This window comes from Phycodurus eques, chromosome 18 (assembly GCF_024500275.1).
Source record: "Phycodurus eques isolate BA_2022a chromosome 18, UOR_Pequ_1.1, whole genome shotgun sequence".
Classification (NCBI taxonomy): Eukaryota; Metazoa; Chordata; class Actinopteri; order Syngnathiformes; family Syngnathidae; genus Phycodurus; species Phycodurus eques.
In genome coordinates this window covers 14793797-14815506 of record NC_084542.1, presented here as the reverse complement: position 1 = coordinate 14815506, position 21710 = coordinate 14793797, and the positions used below count along the sequence as shown (strand labels likewise).

The 21710-nt window shown below is 43.3% G+C and overlaps 1 protein-coding gene across 1 annotated transcript in view; it reads left to right on the top strand.

Moving 5' to 3' along the window:
• The window catches only part of pak5 (p21 protein (Cdc42/Rac)-activated kinase 5), a 54076-nt gene that overhangs the window by 25299 nt on the left and 7067 nt on the right, over nucleotides 1-21710 (top strand). Inside the window, 5 exon segments of the mRNA XM_061704257.1 lie at nucleotides 14773-14838; nucleotides 14840-15610; nucleotides 19500-19709; nucleotides 20694-20835; nucleotides 21277-21431. Coding sequence (XP_061560241.1) covers nucleotides 14773-14838; nucleotides 14840-15610; nucleotides 19500-19709; nucleotides 20694-20835; nucleotides 21277-21431 — 1344 coding nt within the window.

Genomic DNA, 21710 nt, shown 5'->3' with positions numbered 1-21710 from the left:
TCTGCTCACCCCAACCCCCCCAGCCTCTTCTTCTCCTCCCTCTGCACTCTCACCCCGCCCTGCTGCCTTGTTATTGCATCTCCTCCCCGCTGCCTGCTGCTGCCATGCATTTAGGTGGAGGCGGGAAGCGGCAGAACGACTCCACACGTGACATAACGGCATTGCTCTGCCAAGTCTTTACTTAGAGCTCATTTCCCTTTGTTTCATCCGCATGAGTCGCCCCCCGCCCCCCTTGCCGCCCTCCCCCCACGAAACACTAGATGAGCTATAGCGGCATGTTCCCATGATCCTCTCCTGATGATGATGATGCTAATCATAGAAATAATAATGATGGGTGCAAAGTGCCTCTGTGAAAGCTCATTTTGCTCTGTTGACATGCTGCGAAATGTCATGTTTTGCCTCTTTCCTCATAGTTTCACTATAGGAACGACAGTGGTGCCTCGAGATACGAGTTTAATTCGTTCTGTGACCACATTCATAACCCAAAATAGTCGTATCGCGGATCATATTTCCCCATTGAAATGAGGGGAAATGCTGTTAATCTGTTCCATCCTCCCCAGAAAAACCCACCCAAAAATGTTGGAATGTGGTTTTTTTTAATAGGGAAAATAGCACTCTATAATATTGTACTTCATAAAGCATAAAGTACTCACATCATTAAATATATTTTTTGGTGCATCATGAGTCAAAGCTTCAATTCATTTCATCGTGCTGCTCCTTCTTATGTACCGACTTTGGCCACTGGGGGCAGTATAATACAGTCATACAGACAAACACGTGGGCAATGACACATCCCGATGCACAAAATGTTTACTTCTGTCCTACTTACTGTATTTCTGTGATTACTCTATATTTTATCAAGTAAATACAGTATTAAAGGGTGCTTCTTTGCCTGCTAAAAAAACTTAATATCTCGAGGAGTCACTGTATTTCTATCATACAATTAGGATTCGAATGTGTGTGTTAAATGCATTCTGCCTGGCAGGTTGTGCTTTTCCTCACGCACTTCTGCAAAAAGGCAGCATTTTGTCTTGAATCATCAGGCTCAGCCGGAGTCTCGAGGCGGAAGAGTCTTTTTTTTTCGTTTTGAAACAGCACAAACATCCATCACTATTTATTGCCTCGAACCCTGACGGCCATTCGTAGCCACGTGCTAATGCTAGTGCTGTAGCACTAGGCTTGTCTCTTTGACAGGAACACCATCCCGCTACCACTCGTATACAAATATATTTAGATATAAAAGAAACGGTGAAAGCATTATGATGTTGGCAGTCTTACTCGCCCACAACTCCTGTGCACACTAAGAACAAATACTACTTTAAGGATTGTGTGTATGTGTTATGCTCGATGACTGTGTATGGTTGTGCTCATAAGTTTACATACGCTGGCACAATTTGCTAATTATTCCAATTTTGAGGCAAAATGTGACTGATGACTGAAAAGGAACTATTTCATTTTCTTCTTTCTTGCTGTTGTTTTTAACAATAGAGCTAATCTGAAATGCCTTGCGGTTGAATTTGAATCCCATTCAAACCAACATTTTTTTGTACGCTCCGTACCAATCTCATCCGCCTGCTCGTGTGAATCAACCACTCATTTCCTGGCGCGTCCAAACAAAGCATTCCATATGCGTGTGCAACTTTGAGTGTTTTCTTGTAAGGCTTGTAAACATGTTGTCATGCCGCATTGCATCATAGACACAGCTGCTCTTTTCTGTTTTTTGTTTACTACTCGGGTGTGCCCTGTCTGTATTGCTGTTAACTTCATATTTTGCCAGACAAATTTAAGTAGGGTCAGATGTTGCGGTGTTACGGGGTGCAGCGCTTTTCTCGAGTGAAGCTTTTTCATGGCAGATCGCTGACCAATAGAGGGTGCTAACAGATTATGACGGTCATGGAAGATGGTCATCGGGACCATGGCTTGCATTGGCTTATTACGTTCAATAAAAGGTAAACAATAAAATGTTTCTGTTTTGTTTGTTATTTGTATTTATTTCACATTGTTTTCTGTTTGTTGAACTATAGTTAATCGCGAGAAGTTTTATTATTTCTTTGGGGGTTAATATTTTGGGGTTAATGGAACGGATTAATTGGATTTACATGATGTCCTATACAAACTTCTGCTCTGGATTTCGACTTTTTGGACTGGATTAATCACAAAGACCAAGGTTCCACTGTCGAATATATTTCGCACGATCACGACACATATTACAAATTCTGGCATGGTATTTTATAGAGCTCTGGCATGTGTGCGTGTCCGTGCGCATGTGTGCCAGTCGGTCAGCCGAGCGGACAAATCATGCCATCAAGCTGTAATAACGTCTACTAGCACCCTTGCCCTCCTAGTGGTGGTCTCGTGTTTCGTGTGTGAGGCCCGTAACCTTGTTGCCAGGCTCTCCGCTGGAGCATTTAGTGTTGCTTCCAGGCTCCCCGCCGCCATCATCGTCACGCAGGCTAATCCACGAGTGTGGGTTAACATATCCCCTCAGCAGCGTGTCTTGAACATGGATGTCCTCAAAGGTGTCGTGTTGATTTCAAAATTCAAGTATGCCTGTGTGTGTTTATATGTATGTGTGTGCGTCAAGGCTTGGTGGGAGGAATGAAAGTGGTCTCATGTTGCACCTCGGACTTTCACACCCTCCACGGTGCTCATTTACAGCGATGCGGCGTGTGTATGCCTGCCTGTGAGTTCACGCGTGTTTACGTGAGTGCACGCTGTCTTCGACTTGCATTTTGCTCAGGTTTTCTCAGCTGCGGCTACCATTACAGTAGATGGAATTGAGATGCAGAGACTGTGAGTGGTTTTCTCTCGGAACGTCTGCGGTGATTTGATTACAGGGGATCCTGAGTTTACAACGGTCCTGACGTTTGAGGTTACGAACAGCGTGCGTTCATCTCGTTTGTCACGCGACATGAGAACGGGTGCCCAGTTAGCGCTTTACTAAGTGGTTTTCATCGGATTGTTTTGTATTATGAAAAAAACACAACGATATTAGATGGAAAAATACAGAAATATTGTGGACAAAATGGCTAAATATTTGGAAAAATACAAATGCATTAGCAGAAAAAGGCAAAATACAGTCATCCTTTTCATATTTGTGGTATTCACAAATTCACTGAATTGCGTTTCCTATCCTCTGTTATTTGTTCAAAAAAATCACCTATTTGCTGTTTTTTTGTGCTCTTTTTGAAACACCCTAAGATGCGACAAGATGGTGCCAAAGCCCTGTAAAAAAGCAGGAATTAATAATACAATAATTGTTCCAAGGAAGTTTACATACATCTCAATGAGATATTTTCTTTGTATGTAGGGGAGGAGCTAGGTTTAGTCTGGGCTGTTAGTGGAAGTTACGCAGAGTCTTCCCTGCGTGTACACACCCACTTAAGCTGCCTGTTTTTATCATCTGTAACCCATTTATGTTTAAAGTGCAATGTCTTAAGAGGAGTTTGAAATGACGTTAAACCGTTTCAGGATCATAGTTTGTAGTATAGTTACGGTTTAAACTATTAATATAGGCAAATAAAAAAATGGTTGGGGGGGTCTTCAATTATGCATTGTCCCCAGCGATGCTACATGCTAACCACGAGGAAAAACAATGGTCAAAAAAAGATGTGAATCAATCATTTAGAGATGTCAGATCAAGCTCGAAGATTTAGAAAAATCTTGACCAGCTTCGCAATCCAGTATCCTTGATATACAACAGACTTCCTTTTTTTTTTTCCTGTCGCCATGGAGCACCCACCCACAACAGACACACACACACACACACACACACGCGTCTCCACGAGCTGCATGGACTGCACTGTGTGTAGTGTGGGCGGAGAAATCTCTGTGGGTATTTTCAGGAAGCTGAATGTTCAGCCTTACGTCATCCAGGAAGAGGTGGATTGTTAGCAAGCAGATCGTGGATGCAGAATTGTTTTGTAACGCCAACACAACGTTGCCAGTTTTGCTCAAAAAGTGCAAAATCAGCTCATCGGGGGGTGTGATTCCTCGGACGTTCAATAGGGGGCAGTAAGGCAGCAAAGTCAAAATGGCGGCACGCGATACCCGCCAGGCTCTAAATGTCAGTCGGCCGCCCTGCACCCACCGACTCTTTCAGAGGAAACCCGATCGTGACGCTCCCTCAGAAGCTAGAAGGTCTCGGTGACGGTGACGGCGGGGGGCCGAGGAGCCAGGGAGGCCGGAGAGACGAGGGCCTTTGGAGGGCCTGGAGGGATGCCGGCCTTCAACCAAGTTAAGGGGACACTACAACAGGTGGGATTTCTGCTGGGGTGAAACCTCTGCTTTGACTGCTACTGGACTGGACTGTGACCTTCGGTTTTTGGTTGTTCTGGGCTCTTTAAAGAAAGGTTTGTTGCGTTTGGAAGCCATTTTCTGCTGAGTTTGCAGTTTGTCTCTGCAAGGAATTGCTTCTCTGAACAAACCTCCACCACCAGTCTTAGACTTCAGTCACACAGGAGTCTGCCAAAGGTACGACAAGTTATGTCAAATTGTTATTGTTATTTAGGTGGGGACTGATTTCAAGCATTTTGGACCCCCTTGCGATCAAATTCAGCAATTGTTGGATGTCACTTCAAGATGATCCTCAGCGACGACCCTGTGGTGTGGGGTACTCGCATATTGATAATCGGGCTGAATTTAGATCCACCTGCCTTGTGATCGAAGTTAGCAAAGGCCGTATTGTCGGATGTCCCCCCCCCCCCAAAAAAAAAAAAAAAAAAAAAAAAGATCCTGAGCGATTATCTTGTGGTGTGGGGTATACACATACCGATAATTGGGCTGATTTGATCCCCAGTACCCCTCTTTGCGACAAAACTCAGCAAAGGCCCGATTCTCAGATATCTGTATAAGATGATCCTCAGCCATTATCCTGAGGTCCGGGCAACAATCATAAATGTTAAACCTGTTCAGTATTCCCAACTGCAAGTTCTTTTAAAGCTGCGTACACACATACCAATAATCAGGCCTTGTTTGAAAAGTTTCCCCTCCCATGCACTCAATCAATCAATCTTGTCACTACGAATAGCAACTTGAGTTTGATGGGGCCATTTCGAGCTTAACTCATTCACTGCCATTGGCGGCATTTCCTGAATTTCAAATATCCACGTTAACATGGAGGACTGGCAGTGATATGATTTTTTGGGAACAGTTGTGTCTGTTGAAGACTTCACTGTCATTGATGTTTTACAAAAACACGAGTTTAATTGAAGACTAAATTGTGTTCAATTCTCCACAAGCAACCCTTTCATCCCGACGGCAAACTCCTCTTTGGCTGAGGTAACAATGACACCCAAGTGCTCTTTCATCATCACCTTCATCATTGGATGCGCCATTCACGCGAGCTACTGGTGTTGGTCAATACGCCTTTGATTTCAGGTCCAATTTGAATGGAGCTCAGTATGAATTGATGCGGGATTCAATTGGTGTGAGCAGGAATACACTTGAAGCGGAATGGCCGCTGATGGAGAAAGAGAGTGAGAGAAACGCATCCAACCTTCCGCGTGTTTTGCCAGAACGGTCTCAAAATGCCAGCAATTGCCCTTCACTGTCTGATTGAATTACTTATTTTTATTATTATTATTATTATTTTTTTGTAAGGGGGCGGGGAGGACGCTCAGGCAGTTCATGTACAGAAAGGAACAATTTCTGCATCAACATTTTTAAAAGAGTAATACTGTTTCTCTCATACCGTAGCAATTTATAAAGGACAAGCCTGAGTCACATCGTAGGTCATTCAGAGCTCAAACAGCTGTTTGTTACTTTAATGTTCCTGTGGCGCCCTCGTATGGCTGAACATTAAACTACAACTTGACAGTGCTGCACTTTATTCACGTGGCCCCTGTTTGCGTGTGCGCGCGTGTGTTAAGTCAGTAAATCAGTGACAATAGTTCAAATTAATTATTGAATACAAATTCTTATATGATAATGTGATATATTTAAATATCAACAGTGTGGTTATAAAAATAATGATCTAAATGAGAAAAATATTTGAAAAACTTCCATCATCCATTTTCTAGTCTTTTTAAAATTAGAATAATGGAAAAAATGCTCCATGTAAAGTACAAAATTTACGTTTAGTAGAATATGTTTAATAAAATTTGTTTAGATAAATATAAATTAAAAATATCTGTATTTATTTATTTATTTAAATAAATAAAATATAGTAAGTTTTATATTTTAAAACATCCAAATCATGAAGAAAACGTTTATGTAGGTAAACAAAGTATTATTTGTCCCCCCAAAAATCACTACAATATAAAAAAAATATATAATACCTTTTTTGTTGATGTTGTTTTTCTCATTTTGATTATTTTGTTTTTATAATTTTTTTATTTTTTACCCCGTCCTGTTCTGCTGCATGCTCATGCAGAATGGTGTATCTCTATGCCTTTTAGGCTGGAACAGTTTAGCTGTGTGTGTGTGTGTGTCCGCCCCCCCCCCCCCCCCCTTCCCCTCAATATCTCAAACATGAAATATTAATTGTTCATTTTCTCTCATGAAATCAATCACAACTGATAGATTTGAACAGACGTTGAGGTTGTGATCACAGTGACTGAAACCCAATCCTCTCCTCTCCTGATGCTCGTCCAGGAAGTACTGCACTAATATGCTTAAGGTCACAGATGGGAGTTGTTTCGATTTCATTACGCCTCCGCCTCGAATCTATTTTTGTTGAAACTCTTCCCTCTGTGCCCCGAGCTTTGCTGCAGCTCGTCGTTGAGACTCGGGGTCGAAGGGCACTGGGTCAAAGCTGTCTCGTGAGCGGTGGGTGACGGGTGTCATTTCAAGTGGTGACGCTGAACCCTGCAAAAGTCAAACCGTTCGCGGCTCAGTCAAACGGTTTCTGAGGGGAAAAAAATATTGTTTTAGTATTCCTAATTCATAAATATGTTACATGTATATGTAAATAAAAAAATGCATTTACTAATAATTTTATTTACAAAAAAATCTTCTATCAAGCAATTATTTAATGAGATAAATCAACTTTTTGAAACGGAGAGCTACTTCTTTGTTGCTCATAATTGACACGCTTCTGATATAACAGATTTGCTCAAATTCCCTTTTATTGTATGTTATTATTGCAGATGATATTCATCTATGTGAAGACACTGATCATGTTAATGATAGTTATAAACAATAATTTAACAAGGTAGGAAACAGATATCATAAATATGCAACACTTTATTTCTATACATTTCTGCGAATGTTGACATTTTCAAATGATCAGGGCATTCTCCCCCCCCCCCCCCCCCCCCCACATCATTTTACTGATGCACTACTTTTTATACTGGCAGTTTTATCAAAAATGATAAAAACGTTTTTTTGTTGTTGTTGTTGCAAACTTCCCTTTAAGCTATTTTAAAATGAATCATTTCAACGACTAATACGGCTAAAACCCCTTTAATTAACCCTTTCAACTGTATTTACACTGTATTCAAACTAGACGCTTACACGTGATAGGACCTTTTTTTTGTCATTATTTCTTTGCTATGACTGTATAACAGTAGAAGTAGTGTCTGCAATACAAGTTGCTGAGCTGAAGTAGCCTGTTGCACTGACTGCTATCATCCAGCAGATGGCGCCAGAGTGTAAGACACCGGAAGTGGCTCGTTTAGTTCTCTGGTGCATGCAGTAACATGAAGCGTTTCTGCCCTGCTTGGCACTGCCCGTGTCGCTGTTCTGCGTGAAAGGCGCCGACCTGCCGTTTTTTTCCACAAGAATGGTATACGTCGCGCCAGCTCCGCGAAAACGGTAGTGTCCTCCGTGGCCCCTTTCACGCTGCCGGTTTTCCAGGTTGGGAATGAAGGCCATCCAGTAGTTTCCCGGCTTCGGATGGAGTTGATACTTTGGAGTTTGTGTGAACGGGAATATGGAAATCCGGAAATTTCCCACGCGCCTACTGTGCCCGACCAGTATTTTCTTGGTCACGTCCTTCACTGTTTATGTATTTACTGTTTGACAGGAATGGCGGTCATTAGTACTGTACTCCTATTCCCATCATGCATTGCGGCGGAGGCAGAAATGACGCCAGATCGGCGCCAACGTTTTAGTGCGCTCAGATTTCACCGTTGGAGTTTTTGATCTTTTCTCGTGAAATCTGAAAAATGAGCCGGAGCGCTGTGATTGGCCGACGCGTTTGAGTGCGCCCCGAAAAAGGCCGTACTTTGCAGCGTCCCTGCCCGTCCCGTTGGCGCCGAGCAACGTAGCGCGGCCTCCGCAAAAGCAGCCGGGAGTCCGGAGAAGGCCACGCTCATTAATTATGCTGCCTTCATTAGCGGCAAGGTTAATCCTCCCTCATCTCCCCCAACGAGCCTCATTTGTCATGCCCCTCCTCCTCCTCCTCCTCCTCCTCCTCCCCCTCTTTTCTTTCTCGGGGAAAGTAGACTTTGTTCTCCCTCTTTTCATTTGTCTTTGTTGTGTCATTCGTCCTGTTTTATTTCCTTCTGCACATTTTTCATTTCATCCACTCCGACCTGTCTTTGTTTACTCCTTTCGAGCGTCATTTGACTTCCTCCCCTCTTCTTTTTTTCCTTTCGTTTCCTTGACTCCCCTGTCCTTTGCTCTCCTTTTTCACATTCTTTCATCTCCTTTTCTTTCCTGTCCTTATCCCTCGTCATTTCTGTTCGCTTCTCCTCTTTTCTTTCTTTTCCTGTCCTGTCCCCTACTTTCCTTTCATTTCCTCAGTTCCCTTCTTTTCTCCTCCGTTTCCTTTCCTTCATTTCCTTGACACTCCTTTTCCCATGTACTTCATTTGCTTCGTCCTTTTTTTCTTTTCTTCCCTGTTCCTTCCCTTGTATCCTTTGCTGTCCTTTCCTTTCATCTTCCATTCGTCCATCCTTGTGCGTTGTCCTTTTCATTTCCTGTCCTCTTCTCTCCCTTCTCCAGCTCCCCCTTTTTCTTTCCTTGTCAATCCATTCTTTCCCTTTGCTCTTCTGTCCTGTCCTGTACTTTCATTTCCTCAGTACCTTTCTTTTCTCTTTCCTGTCCTGTCCTTTCACCAGTTTCCTTTACTTATCCCTCTTGTCCTTTTTTTGGTTTCCCCTTTCTAGTCCTTTCTTTTTAGTTCCTTTCCTTTTATTTTCTCCTCTCCTTTCATCTTCACCCTTTCCATTCATCCGCCCTTTTCCTCTTGTCCTTCTTTTGTCATTCCTCCACTCTCATTTCCTGTCCTGTCCTCTCCCTGCTTCTGCCCCTCCCCCGTTTCTTCGGGCCCTCCTCCCTTCTGCTGTACTTACCTTGAACGGGCCACGGCGAGCAGATCTATTACAGCTTATCACTAAAGGACAGGCCAACGCGGCACACCGGTGAAATATGGCCGCTGTCAGAGCCGACGCCGTGCGCGACCCGACTCGCGGCGCCGTGAGGACGTAAAGCTCCGAGGACTACAGGGGGCGGTTTCGGCGGAGGCCGTTCGCTATAAGCCCTCTAATTCAAATTAATGGAAAGATTTCCAGGCGCGATCTCGACAGTGATGTGGCACCCAATTAACCTTGTCTCTCTCTCTCTCTCTCTCTCTCTCTCTCTCTCTGGCAGCCATGTTTCTGCCTCCCGTGCAGCCGCCACTCGCGACTTTATTAGATGGTCAGTGCTGAACGCTAATTGAGTTAGCCTGCATGTAAACGCAGAGAGTGCCGCATCGGAGCCGCAACAGCAGATGTACGACTTCATGATTATTAACTCTGCCGAGCGCAAAAGTGAGAGGTTTTGATTGGCTGCCTCTTCTTTAACGCCGAGATCCTGCAAAGTGTCTGCATCAGAGCCGGAAATGATCCACCTGTGCCTTTTACACAGAACCCAGAGACTTTGGGCACTTTCGCACATAATAAAATGACGTGTGCGCCATTGCGACGGTACACACCCTTTCCCCGGCATTGCGAAACAACATTGGCGGCATCCCACCTGGCTTACTGCGCTCTTTGACGCGGTGACCCGCAAGTGCGCGACCTCGTAACTTACGCGTTCTGCCTCTGATTGGCTGATTTTCCTAGAATGTGGTGGTTTCTTGTATATTTAAGAAACAAGATGGGGCCAGAGACTGATGATTTTATTAAAAAATTTTCGCATTATCATATTTATCATGCACTCCTGTCAAGTCATAATGGCTGTTTTAACCTACGACAAAGCGTTTTTTTAAATTGCAAAGTTCCCCTTTCGAGTTCCGGAACTTATCCGCCTGTGCCTTTTACACAGAACCCAGCGAAGTGGGACATTGGCATCGTGCGGCATCCCGCTATCCATTAATTTGATCCGACGTCGAGCGTTGCGATTCACACTGCAGACACAACACAGATCTGAAAGTACCTCTAAAGGCAGGTCAACTTACTTCCCCCATTTTGTGTCGGGGGAGTTGATGGAACATGGGGTGGGGGGTGAGCCTAATGCGGGGGTTCCGTTTTGTACCGTTTCTGTCAGGCAAAGCTCGGCGGACGCACTGCAGCACGTGCTCCAAACGGTGATTGATTGGCGCCCCTCAGAGCATCCATCCTGCCCCCCCCCAGCTTGACGCAGCCGCCCCTCGTTGCAGTTCAGGTCACCTCGGCAGCTCGTAGCGGGGGACCCTCAGGCGGGGCTTTGCTTGGAGAGAGACGCTACTTCCTCAGTTTATTGTCTGAAACATATGTATGAGCACTAGTAGCCTAAAGGTAGTGATAAAAAGTGTGTGTATAAATGTGAACAAATGAGGCCCTCAAGTTATGACAATATGTCGCAAAAAAGCATCCTGATGCTACGTTTGTGTATTGTTATTGCTGAAATCTGCAGAAATGTAGAGAAAGAAATGACGCCATCTCCTTCTTAATTTAAGGTAAATGTGTGAACATTTGTCTTAAAACAGGACAAAACGATATTTTACCAAACATGTCCAAGTGGAAACAAAAGAACTGCTGAACATTTTGTCGGAAAGTAAATGCCGCGTCATATCCGTAACAGTAAATCTCTTCTTTTCCATCTTTGTTTAGTCCTGTACCTTCCTTTCATGCTTTTCATTTTCTTTGCGACAAAATGTGCAATAAAAAGACACTTTTTCCTCTTCCGCTTTTGTCCCGTCTTGTCCTCTGTATTTTGCTGCGAAGAAAATGGAGTGGAGGAAATCCACTTCAATGACATGACATTACTAAAACTTTAGCGCACTACCCAATCTGACAGCAACTGGATGTTTCGAATTGTCGACTCGTGATTGCTTGCCAACAGTACCTCATAATGCCATCAAACCCTTTCTTGAAATTCCAAACCCCAAGAAACTCCATCCGTGGTCGTATTCGATACACTTCCCCTTTGTGATCAGATATGTTGAACGCCGCAGAGCGATGACGATCCCGAAGCTCTCGACTGTCGTGTTCACACGTAGTTTATATCCCCGCATTGAGGCTGGAGATTCCGACGTGCGTGTCGACACTCAGATGGATGAAGGACTCGAGCGCGGGGTGTTTTTTTTTTTGGGGGGGGGGGGGGGGGTGCAGGTGTTTAAAGACGCACAGATGTGTTCTTGTGTCAGCACATCGGCGCTTTCTCGCCTCCTGCCTCAGCACATGTGACAAGAGCGTGACAGAGAGGCGTGACAGGCCGTCAAAACGAAGAACTCGCTGACGGCTGGCGTGGCGACTAGTCAGGCCACGCCTCCGACCGGGAATAACAATTGCGTTGAAATTGAATTTGCTCTAATTGAACAGGAACTGCACTTCATTACTAACAAGTAACAAAACGCAAAAGCAAATGGTAATTTGGTAAAATGGTAAAACGCACACAATGACGCAAACTAAAATATTTCGCAATTTTGTGTTGTTTTATCTGCCTTGTATCCAAAGTAGGGAAGAAAGTGCACGGAGGGAAAAAAAAAAAAAACCACCAATAGAAAATTAGATTCATTCGCTTAAAACCAAAATGGCAGATTTCCTTCTTCAATTTATTAGGGGGTTACACTACCTATCAACCACTCCCAAATGTAAATTTTCACCCGGATGAACACGCCTGCAAAATTTGAAGAGTTCTGACCCACCCTTCTTCTGTAAAAGGTGTACAAAAACAACTTTGTGTGCGCAGTATTTCTTCCCCAGGGGGAATCAAAACAGGCGCACCGGCTGACAGCTAATTTAGCGGCTTTCATGCGCTTCAGTGTGTTTGCCAGCGTTTTCAAATATGCCGCTGTATTAAAGAGCTTGTACTATATCCACGATACTGAGATTTCACACGTATTAGCGCTGACACGTGGGCCAAATTGACATGAAAACGAGAGGCAGCAAATGCCACGCATGAACTTTGGGAAGGTAAAAGTATACATTCGGAAGAATACCAGGGTGTCATTTGAAATATAAATATCTGATTAACTGTGTCATCTTAGGCAACCCCAATTAAATACGGTTTCAAAGATTTAACAAAATTCCCAAAACATACGGTTGTGTCATCGTTCAGCGGATTTGTTTGTTTTGCTTCGATTTGCAAGCGCAAACTCAAGCGTTGGATGGCGGCAGTGAACGCAACTCCACAAAAAGGCTTCACAATTGACGTTTACGTTTCAGTTGATTGTCAAACTAACCATAACACAAAGACAATTCAAGGCTTTGTATTGAAAACAACCACATAGCTTAGCCTTTCAGTCTGCTGGGTTAATGCTAATGCTAATGCTAACACACAATGGAGAAGCCTACCCTGGAAAGTTTTCTGTTGCTTGACAATCATGTATGTTATGCACTAACTCCAAATCAACCCACACGGTGCTCCGGCAACATAATTGTACAAACAAGCACCTGCTGTGTTTGGATTCGCTCCGTTTTTTCCCCTCCCTACACGCTGAAGTGAGCCTTTTGCGTCGTGATCCACTACTAGCGCAGCACTAGCTTCCCGTGACTCACCGCGACAGCGCCGTGTAAAGGGCTTAAGCGCGAGGTAGGAGGGGATGAGAAGCACCCCTGATGTTTAAGCTGCCTCTGCGCCCCGGCACATGTGCGCGTGCGCCCCTAATCGCTCTCGCTTCGCGCGCGTGTGTGTGCGCGCGCGCGCACAATGTCACGACGACGACGACGACGACGCATCACCCCCGGTACGCCCACTGCAAATGAAGCTAATCCGTCGCGAGGGAAATGGGGCAGCTCGGATCCACCGCCGGCTTCCTGTTAGCGTCTGAAGCCGAGGCTTTTCGTGTGGCGTGGGTAAAGCCTGAAAAAGTTCACATTTAGTAAGAATCAGACCGAACCTTGATAATCAGTTTGCAAAGAAAATGAAAAATCCATGGACTTAGAATCAGAATGGCAGAGCAAAAATATCGCGGCATGAAGGTATTGCAAATACAGCTCTGAGATGTATTATTTTCAAATGTTTGTGTAAATAACCTTTTTCCATTGAACGCTCTCCGGAGGTACGTTATCAAACATTAAAAAAAAAAAAGAAATCCAGTAAAAATAACAATAAAAGTACTTTTTTCTCAGAAAATGAGTAGCTACTCTGCTGTTCTTCGCTTTGTCCAGTAACGTGCGAGCTACGCCTGTCACTATCGAACAGTTTTAGAATCGATTGTCCTGTTGATTATTGATCGACTAATCAAATAACAATCGCCCTCCCTCAAAAATATATATTTTTTTTACCAGTAACATGCATTCTACTGACTTCGGTGTACAGAATTTGAGACAACAAAATCCTAAACGCTAAATGGTTAGCAATCGTGATTAGCATTCGCGTGCTAGTGATTACCATTTTAAGTCAAAAAACGCTCACCACCTTTCAGCTCACTTATACTTAGCATGTTATATGTACATTACACATCTAACAGTGTCTTAAAAAACACTTACAGACGCTTTTTGTCTTTCGGACAGAACGTTTTTATTTGTAGTTATTAGATGTATTTATTTTTTCCCCCCAGCCCTAGTCAGAGCAGAAACCAACTGGTGTTAGCCATGCTAGTGTGCTAGTAGCAAGTAGTTTGGTGGTTTTCTACCTCAGTAGTGAGTCTATATTATTTATTTCATGAAATGGCGACATGCTAATTTCCGTAGATGGTTCCAAACATTAATTTCAAGACAGCATTATTGTAATATGTTATCGCAATCTGGAATTTGTCAATGAGTGGTGGGTGGCGCTCTCGCTACCGAGCTGCGGAAGATCACTGATTGCTCACGTCAGCAACGGGAAGGAAAGCGCTCGTGTCACTCTGCCTGTACCGATGACGCAAAAATAAAAAATGAACAATATAACAGCCGAGACTGCTGATGTAAAATTTTAGCGGTTTTGAAACCTTTTTTTTTTGACTTTTTAACATTTTTTTTGGACTTTTTAAAAACCGCGGTATACCTTGAAGCCCAGTCCAGGGTGTACCCCGGGTGTTGGCCAAAGTTAGCTGGAATCGGCTTCAACTCAGCCTCGACCCTAACTGTAGAAAAATGGATGGATGAATGGACAGATGGATGGATGGAACAGATTAGGCTTAATTTCAATGCCAGGCTATCCGAACGGTGCCACCGAGTAGAACAAATTCAGCAAGGAATAAATTGTGTGACTTGAAGCATGTCGTGTAACTCCAGCTTGAGGATTGCCTGTTCATTCATTGCAAGTGATGATTGACTTCATACTTGTCCCAAAGCCAAAGGAATTGAAATTGTCTCCCCTTGTGGATTTCAATTCATTCAGTTCTCAGACTGGAATGACTGAAGTTGAACTGAAATGGAATGCACCCCCATCGTTACCGGCCTGCCGTCGCCCCCCCCCCCCCCCCCGACCCCCCCGCCCCCTTTTGTTATTGTGGTTACTGGAGTTTTATTTTATTTTTTTTCCCTCTCGTAGACCATCGTGCGGGGGAACCGGCCCCCCAAAGACGCGTCCATCAACGGCCTGCTAGAGGAGTTCGACTAACATCTCGGTGACGCGCTCCAACTCGCTGCGCAAGGAGAGCCCGCCGGGCGCGCACCAGGCGGGCGCCGGCGCCAGGCCCTCGGCGGGCGCACGCCACGGCGGCCCCGAGGAGAACGGCTTCGGCCACTACTACTCGCGCTACTCTTGCGACTTGGACGCCTCCGGCAGCCGGGACTACGCTCTGGACAAGCCGGGCTTTTCCGTGGACGGGGACTGGGGCGTGGGGCGGCACTACCGCTTCACCAAGCATAACGGCCACTCGCACCATATCCGCAGCCCCTTCTACCCGGACGCCATGCCCCAAAAGTTGGACTACGGCAAGCTCCCGCCGGACTACCACACCTACCTGGAGAGCAAGGGGCGCTCCACGGACGAGGTGGCCTCCACGGTGGGGAGCGGGGTGGGCTCCAGCGGCTACTACCGGGCGTCGGTGGGCGGTTCGTCCAGCCAGGACTACCGGGACACGTCGGTGGGAACCCCGTCCCGCGCCTCCCTCCGCAGCGAGCAGATTAACTACCCGGACAGCGAGTGGAGCTACGGCGGCGTGCGGGACGACTACGACAAGAGGCCCAAGAGCTCGTACGTGATGCAGACCAGCCCCACGCCGGCCATCAGGCAGAGGTCCCGCTCGGGCTCCGGGCTCCAGGAGCCCAACGTCCCCTATGCGGCCGGCGGGCCCTTCAAGAACCCTGCCCAGGCCCACCCGTACAGCTCCTACACGTACCCGCGCCTGTCGGAGAGCCTCGGCGCCTCGCAGACCGTCGGCAAGGTAAACGCCGTATCCGCTATTGATTCGTGTCTTTGTTGTTGTTGTATTTTGCAGTGGTGTGTGCCTCACCGTTTTTGAAGACCCTAAATTGTCCACAGGTGAAAACACGACCTCTCGCACAAGTCAGCTGCGATCATCTCCCGCTCACTCGCCGACCTTATGAGGAAAAGGGATGGATGAATATTTGGACCATTTCATGTGCTTAAAAATATGAAAAACATCTCTGAAACTAAAACTAACTACAGGTGTAGGTGTACCTATTGAAGTGTCCAGGGAGTTCCCTGTTGGGTATCTCAGCACGCTCACTCTTTATTTAAAGTATCTTATGTCCGGGCTGCCTGCCGACATTAATGGACATCTTCTCGCTCCCGCGCCGCCGTCGGATCAATTAGCGCTTAAAGCTTCGAGCGTGCAGCCGTGACATACTGAACACGGGGAGAGCGGAAAGAAAGCGGAGTGAAGGGGAACGGAGGAAGAGGGCAAGCGAGGTATACGACAAAAAGAATAAAGAGACGTCCCAGAGCAAGACTACATTTAAGTAATAATATGCTGTATGTGAATAATGGGCTTGTTATGTAAGAGCACAATGAGGAACACGCTCCAAAAAAAAGGAAACGTCATTTTTTAAGTAAAAATAAGTTCATTATATTATAGGAAATCATATTCAAAGCTGAACATTATAACATGTTCCACAAGAGTGCTGAGCGACTTTTTTTTTTTTTTTTTTTTTTTTTTTTTATATAAAAGGGACAAAACTAAAAGTGAAAATTTTGCAGGAATAATAAGAAAAAATGACCACAAACTAAGTGAAATCTTTACTTCCTAATTCAAAATGTGAATCTCCACCTTTTGTGATGTATTTATTCATTTTAATTGTTGTACCTATTTGATTAAAAAAGCATTTTTTAAAATAATTTTGGAAGGTGTATTAGAAATGGTTGGTGAAAATTAATATTATAAAATATAATACATTTTTAGAAAATATTTGTATATTGAGTCCATATCGCCCACATATTGTAGTTATTTTTAGTCAGTGAGAATAAAAAGGTCTAAAAAAAAAAAGGTAAATTGGACTGAGCAGAACATAAAAAATCTATACCATACCTATTTTTAAAATACTACAAAAATACTAACGAGTAAAAACAGTATATCGTCCAATCCTAATGGTCATATTTAGTCAAAGCCCAAAGAAACAAAAAATCAGTCACTCTTCCGCCTTCTCTCCGTGACGTGTGCGCACTCACGGCCGACAACGAGGCGCTCTAAAGCTAGCTAAAACCAGCTAACCACACGTCGCAAATGCTTGACGCGACTGAAGGCTCCAAAATGTGTCACGTGGTGTCATTTTAGCCACGCCCCCCCCCCCAAAAGAAATGAAGGACAACTGAAATGATGAACAGTTTAACGCGATACCTCCACAGCTGAGCACTGCAGTATTCTCAGTCTTTGCACGTTTTCCGCCCTTATCGTCCAACGTGTATTACGTATTTAGAACCAAGCTCTGAATTCACTTCACAAAAAGTCGACCATTGTCGTGCAATTTATGGACTCGTTTTTGTTTTTGTTGTTGAATCCTTTCTCGCCTTCCACAGTGTCACCACGCTATTGAAATGATGCTAATCTGCTGATCCGCCATCCTGATTTCCGATTACAAACCGAGCCGAACCGCAGTGTTAACGCTTGTACTGCGACTTTTGGAGTATTTTCAGTGCGGGCGGGAGGTAGCGGTGCAGTCAACCTGCAACGGGGGGAAGGGGTGCGGTGGCCGGGGGGGCGGTCCTTATGCTCGCTTCCGTGCTCCATTAAGGCCGCCGCGCAGCTCGATGGCATCTGCGGCACTGGTACTGTACCTCCTCCTCTTCCTCCACACAGCGAGTCCAGGAGGTTTGCTGATGTGGATCCCGGGGCGCCTTGATGAAAAAGCATTTAACCTGCACGCGTCACTAAATAGACGCTCAAACGGAGGGAAAAAAAAAAATTGCAGAATGGAAGCGATGCACGATTGTACTGCAGTAGTAGCATGTAAAATATAGGAAATCATTTGAACAAAAACTCATCTTAATTGTATTATTTTGAATTCATTTCATTTTAATACACTCAGCAATGATTTAGCATAATATGTTTTTATTTAAAATGTGTTTGTACTATATGTATATTTTTTTTGTTCAAAGTCCGATTATCATTACAAAAAAACCCAAGCACAACAAATATAAATACAACAAGAAATATTATCAATTCATTAAAATCAATCAACCAATTATTAAATGAAAAAAATATGCTTTTCTCATTTTTAATTATTCTAATCCTAATTTATTAACTATTTATTTCATTAAAAAGGAACATTAAATATATATGTATTGTTTACTAATATTTGGTGAGGATGAACAAAAAATAACCAATTATTTAATGAGTTAACTTAAAAAAAAGAATAAATACATGTAAAATATGTTAAAGCCTTTTAATAATTAAATGATAATACATTATCATCATTAATGTTATTTATAATTTAAATATAATTAATTAACCAAAGACTGAATAAAAATAGTTGCTTATTTTAATAATAGATTAATAATTAATTATCATGAATTCGACTAACAATTATTATTTTTATTACAATTATTATTAGCGATTTCGAATTAAAATAATTGAAAATATAGTTAAATGCATATGTAACATTTTTGAAAATTAAAAAAAAATCAACCAATGATATGATTATTTAATGAGCGAAACAAATGACAAATAAATGCATCTAAAATCAATAAGATCAAATAAATGGAATGTTTTATTTATTTATTTTAGTTAATGTCATCATAATTACGCAACATTTAAAAATATAATAAAAAAACGCCTCATGCATATATGTCAATTCTTACTAATAGTACCTAATTTTACTATATATATATTTTTTAAAAAGATAAATGAATACAGACAAAGGAATGAAAGCATTTTAATGAACCAAATTTCGAAAGAAAATCACCAAAATGCGTAGCAAATAGGGATTCTTAATCATGTATCGTAAAGCATTGCCGCTCCGTTCTTGAATGCATTTGCACGTGACCCTTATGAGGCCCGCGGGCTGCACTTTGCTCATCCCTGCGCTTGGAAATCACGGCCCTCCTTTTTTTCTTCAGTGTCACCAACACGCAGCCCCGCACGCGCTTTATTTATCCCCTCTCTCGCGTGATAATAAACACACAGTCCCTCTCTCTTTTTTCTCCCCCTTTTCTCTGCAGCAGCTCTCGGTGACAAATTGATGTTGCGGCACTTTTTTTCCTTCTTCTTTCTATTTCCTCTTTTGCAGCCTTAGCATAAAAGCGGGCTCGACCGTGTTCCGCCGCCGAATTCAATTTCACACTTGAGTTAGGTTGTTGATTACCCTGCCAAACTCAGATTAATGCGCGTTTAACCAACATGGATCAGGAGACCCCCTTTGGCTGACAGCCAGCCAGGCAACGATACAGCGGGAAGCCGGCGGGGGTTCAGCGTGGACCACCGCCTCCTTCCACTGCTCTGAGTGATTGATTATAAAAGTTCACACCGTGTAATTATACACCATCCCAACACGTCAGGACTGATCCTCCTGCTCTTCCTGTCCTCTGTGTGTGTCTGTGAGAGTGAGTGGACGCGTGAGAGCGAACGAATGAGGAATCCGTTACTCGTTGAGTTCCTCATTGACACTTGTGTTACGTTGTTTCCCAGGCGCTCAATTGCTCCGGTGCATGTTTAATTATCCAAAAGTGTCAGAAACACGACAAAATGGAAGAGAAAAAAAAAAAGTAACCGAAATCACATTATTAACTCCATGACTAATCCTTCCAATGCATATTTAGTGCTTTAGCTCTCACACGTGCTTCACTGATAATTGTAATAAGTGTATTTTGCAACTCAGGGCGACTACGAGCGTCCGTCACGGGACGGCAGCCCCCACGCGGCGACCGGGGACTCGTACCCGCGCGGCCCCCTCAAGCTACCTCAGAACCACGCCAAGCCCCCCGGCTACCCGCCCGTGCACCTGCCCTACCCGCCCGTCTTTCACCATTACAAGCCGTCGCCCTACCACCACCCGCCGTCCCAGCCCAGCCCGCCGTACACCCCGCAGGTACGCCGTCCAGCTCCCCATAACCAAACTCTTCATTGTACTGAAAGTTTTATTCCTGACGAAAGTTCACATTTTATTTTGTTTTTATTAATTACTGTTTTTATTTTTATTACTGTGCAGTATGTATCTTATAGTACTTATTTTACTGTGTATTTCATTTCATTTTATTGTTATTCATTTTTTTCAATACTTACAAATACTTATTTAATTTGTAATTCATATTTGATCAATTTTTGCTTTTTTTTTAATCCTTATTTGGGTTTTTATTTTCACAGTATTTATTTACCTAGTTTGGTTTAGTATTTTTCCATTTTATGTACTGTGCTTTTATTTATAATTGTTTTATTTTTCTTTCATATTTTTGCTCTAGTTTGTATATTATTTAATTATTAACTATAGGTTAGCAACTGTTTGCGTCAGTATTTTCATTCTTTTATTTATGCCGTATATTTTTGTTTCACATATATCATTTGTAGTTTGGTTTATCCATTTATTTAATTTTCTTTCAACTTATTCGTATTTATTATTTAACTTTTCATTAATATGTATTGTTATGGTATTTATTTGAGTGTTTATTTTATTCAACTGTTTTTTTGATATTCTTATTCATTTCATGTTTATATCATTTGTATTCACTTTGTTCATATTTTTTGGAACATTTTTTAGTAGTATTTCTTTTTCTATAAGTTTACACTTCCAGGGTCCAACTCTGACCACCATAAAACCTTTAGAAATTGTACAATGATTTTTTTTTTTCTCACGTAACCCATTTCATTCTTAAGTGTCACACAAGTGTAAAAATAAGCCGACCCCTGTAAAACCGATAAAATGTGGATTCTTACTGTATTGAATGGGCTGACTGTTCCAAAAAGGCAAAGTCGGGAATTTATCCTTCGAAACGTAAAAGTCCATTTTAGGTGGGATGACGCTAATAATCAACTTGCATGTTTTCTCGCTTTCTCTCTTGCTGCGTTTCACCCGCAGGGGGCGTACTCCCAGCCGTCGTCACCCTACATCCCCCCGGGGGCGTACCCTCCGCCCTCGTGGGGCTCCAGCTCCGACACTCAGCCCTCCAGGGTGTCTCACGAGCAGTTCCGAGCCGCTCTGCAACTCGTAGTCAATCCAGGTAACCAACCACAGTTGTAGTGATTGATTTTTTTGTTTTCTAATATCCAATTTATTCTGTTAGTGTTTTCATGTCATAATGACAAGTTGTTGTTCTAAAAAGTATCGGTACTTCCTATTGGAGAGTACTCAAATGGATTTACTTTTACTCGTACTCAGTCTGAAAAAAGGTGTTATCTGTGGATGCCTAAATAAAATGGTATTGTATTTGAAAGTTAAATATAACTGAACTGTGCTTAAACATTTTACTGTAATTGAAAAGTAAAAAAAAAAAAAAAAAAAAGGAAATTCATTAATTTAATTGTGTGATTCTTGTGCGTACCACTAGAGGGAGCCGTCGTACCATTAGTAGTACTCGTTCCACACTTTGAGAATCACTGCTTTTGTGGATGATTTATCTATTTTTTGGGGAATAAAATGTAGTTGTGGACTGTATCGTCAGGCGACCCCCGCGAGTACCTCGACAGCTTCATCAAAATCGGCGAGGGCTCCACGGGCATCGTGTGCATCGCCAGCGAGAAGCACAGCGGAAAGCAGGTGGCCGTCAAGAAGATGGACCTGAGGAAGCAGCAGAGGAGGGAGCTGCTCTTCAACGAGGTGCCACTACCGTCACATGCCCATTGTCTTCCTTCAAATATATTTTTTTTTCAACAGAACTACATTTTACATATACAGTATATCATACGATATATTGTATCCGTAATATACGCAGAGATGAACGCGTAAGAGGGACGAGAGCTGTTGTCGTATTTGCACACGTTGGGATTTCCTTTATCAGGCAGCATCACGCTGTAAATGCGTGTGTGCGTTTGTGTTCTCGGTGGGCGTCGATTCGGCGGCTCATTAGTTTCATTGTAATCCGCTTAATCCGCACGT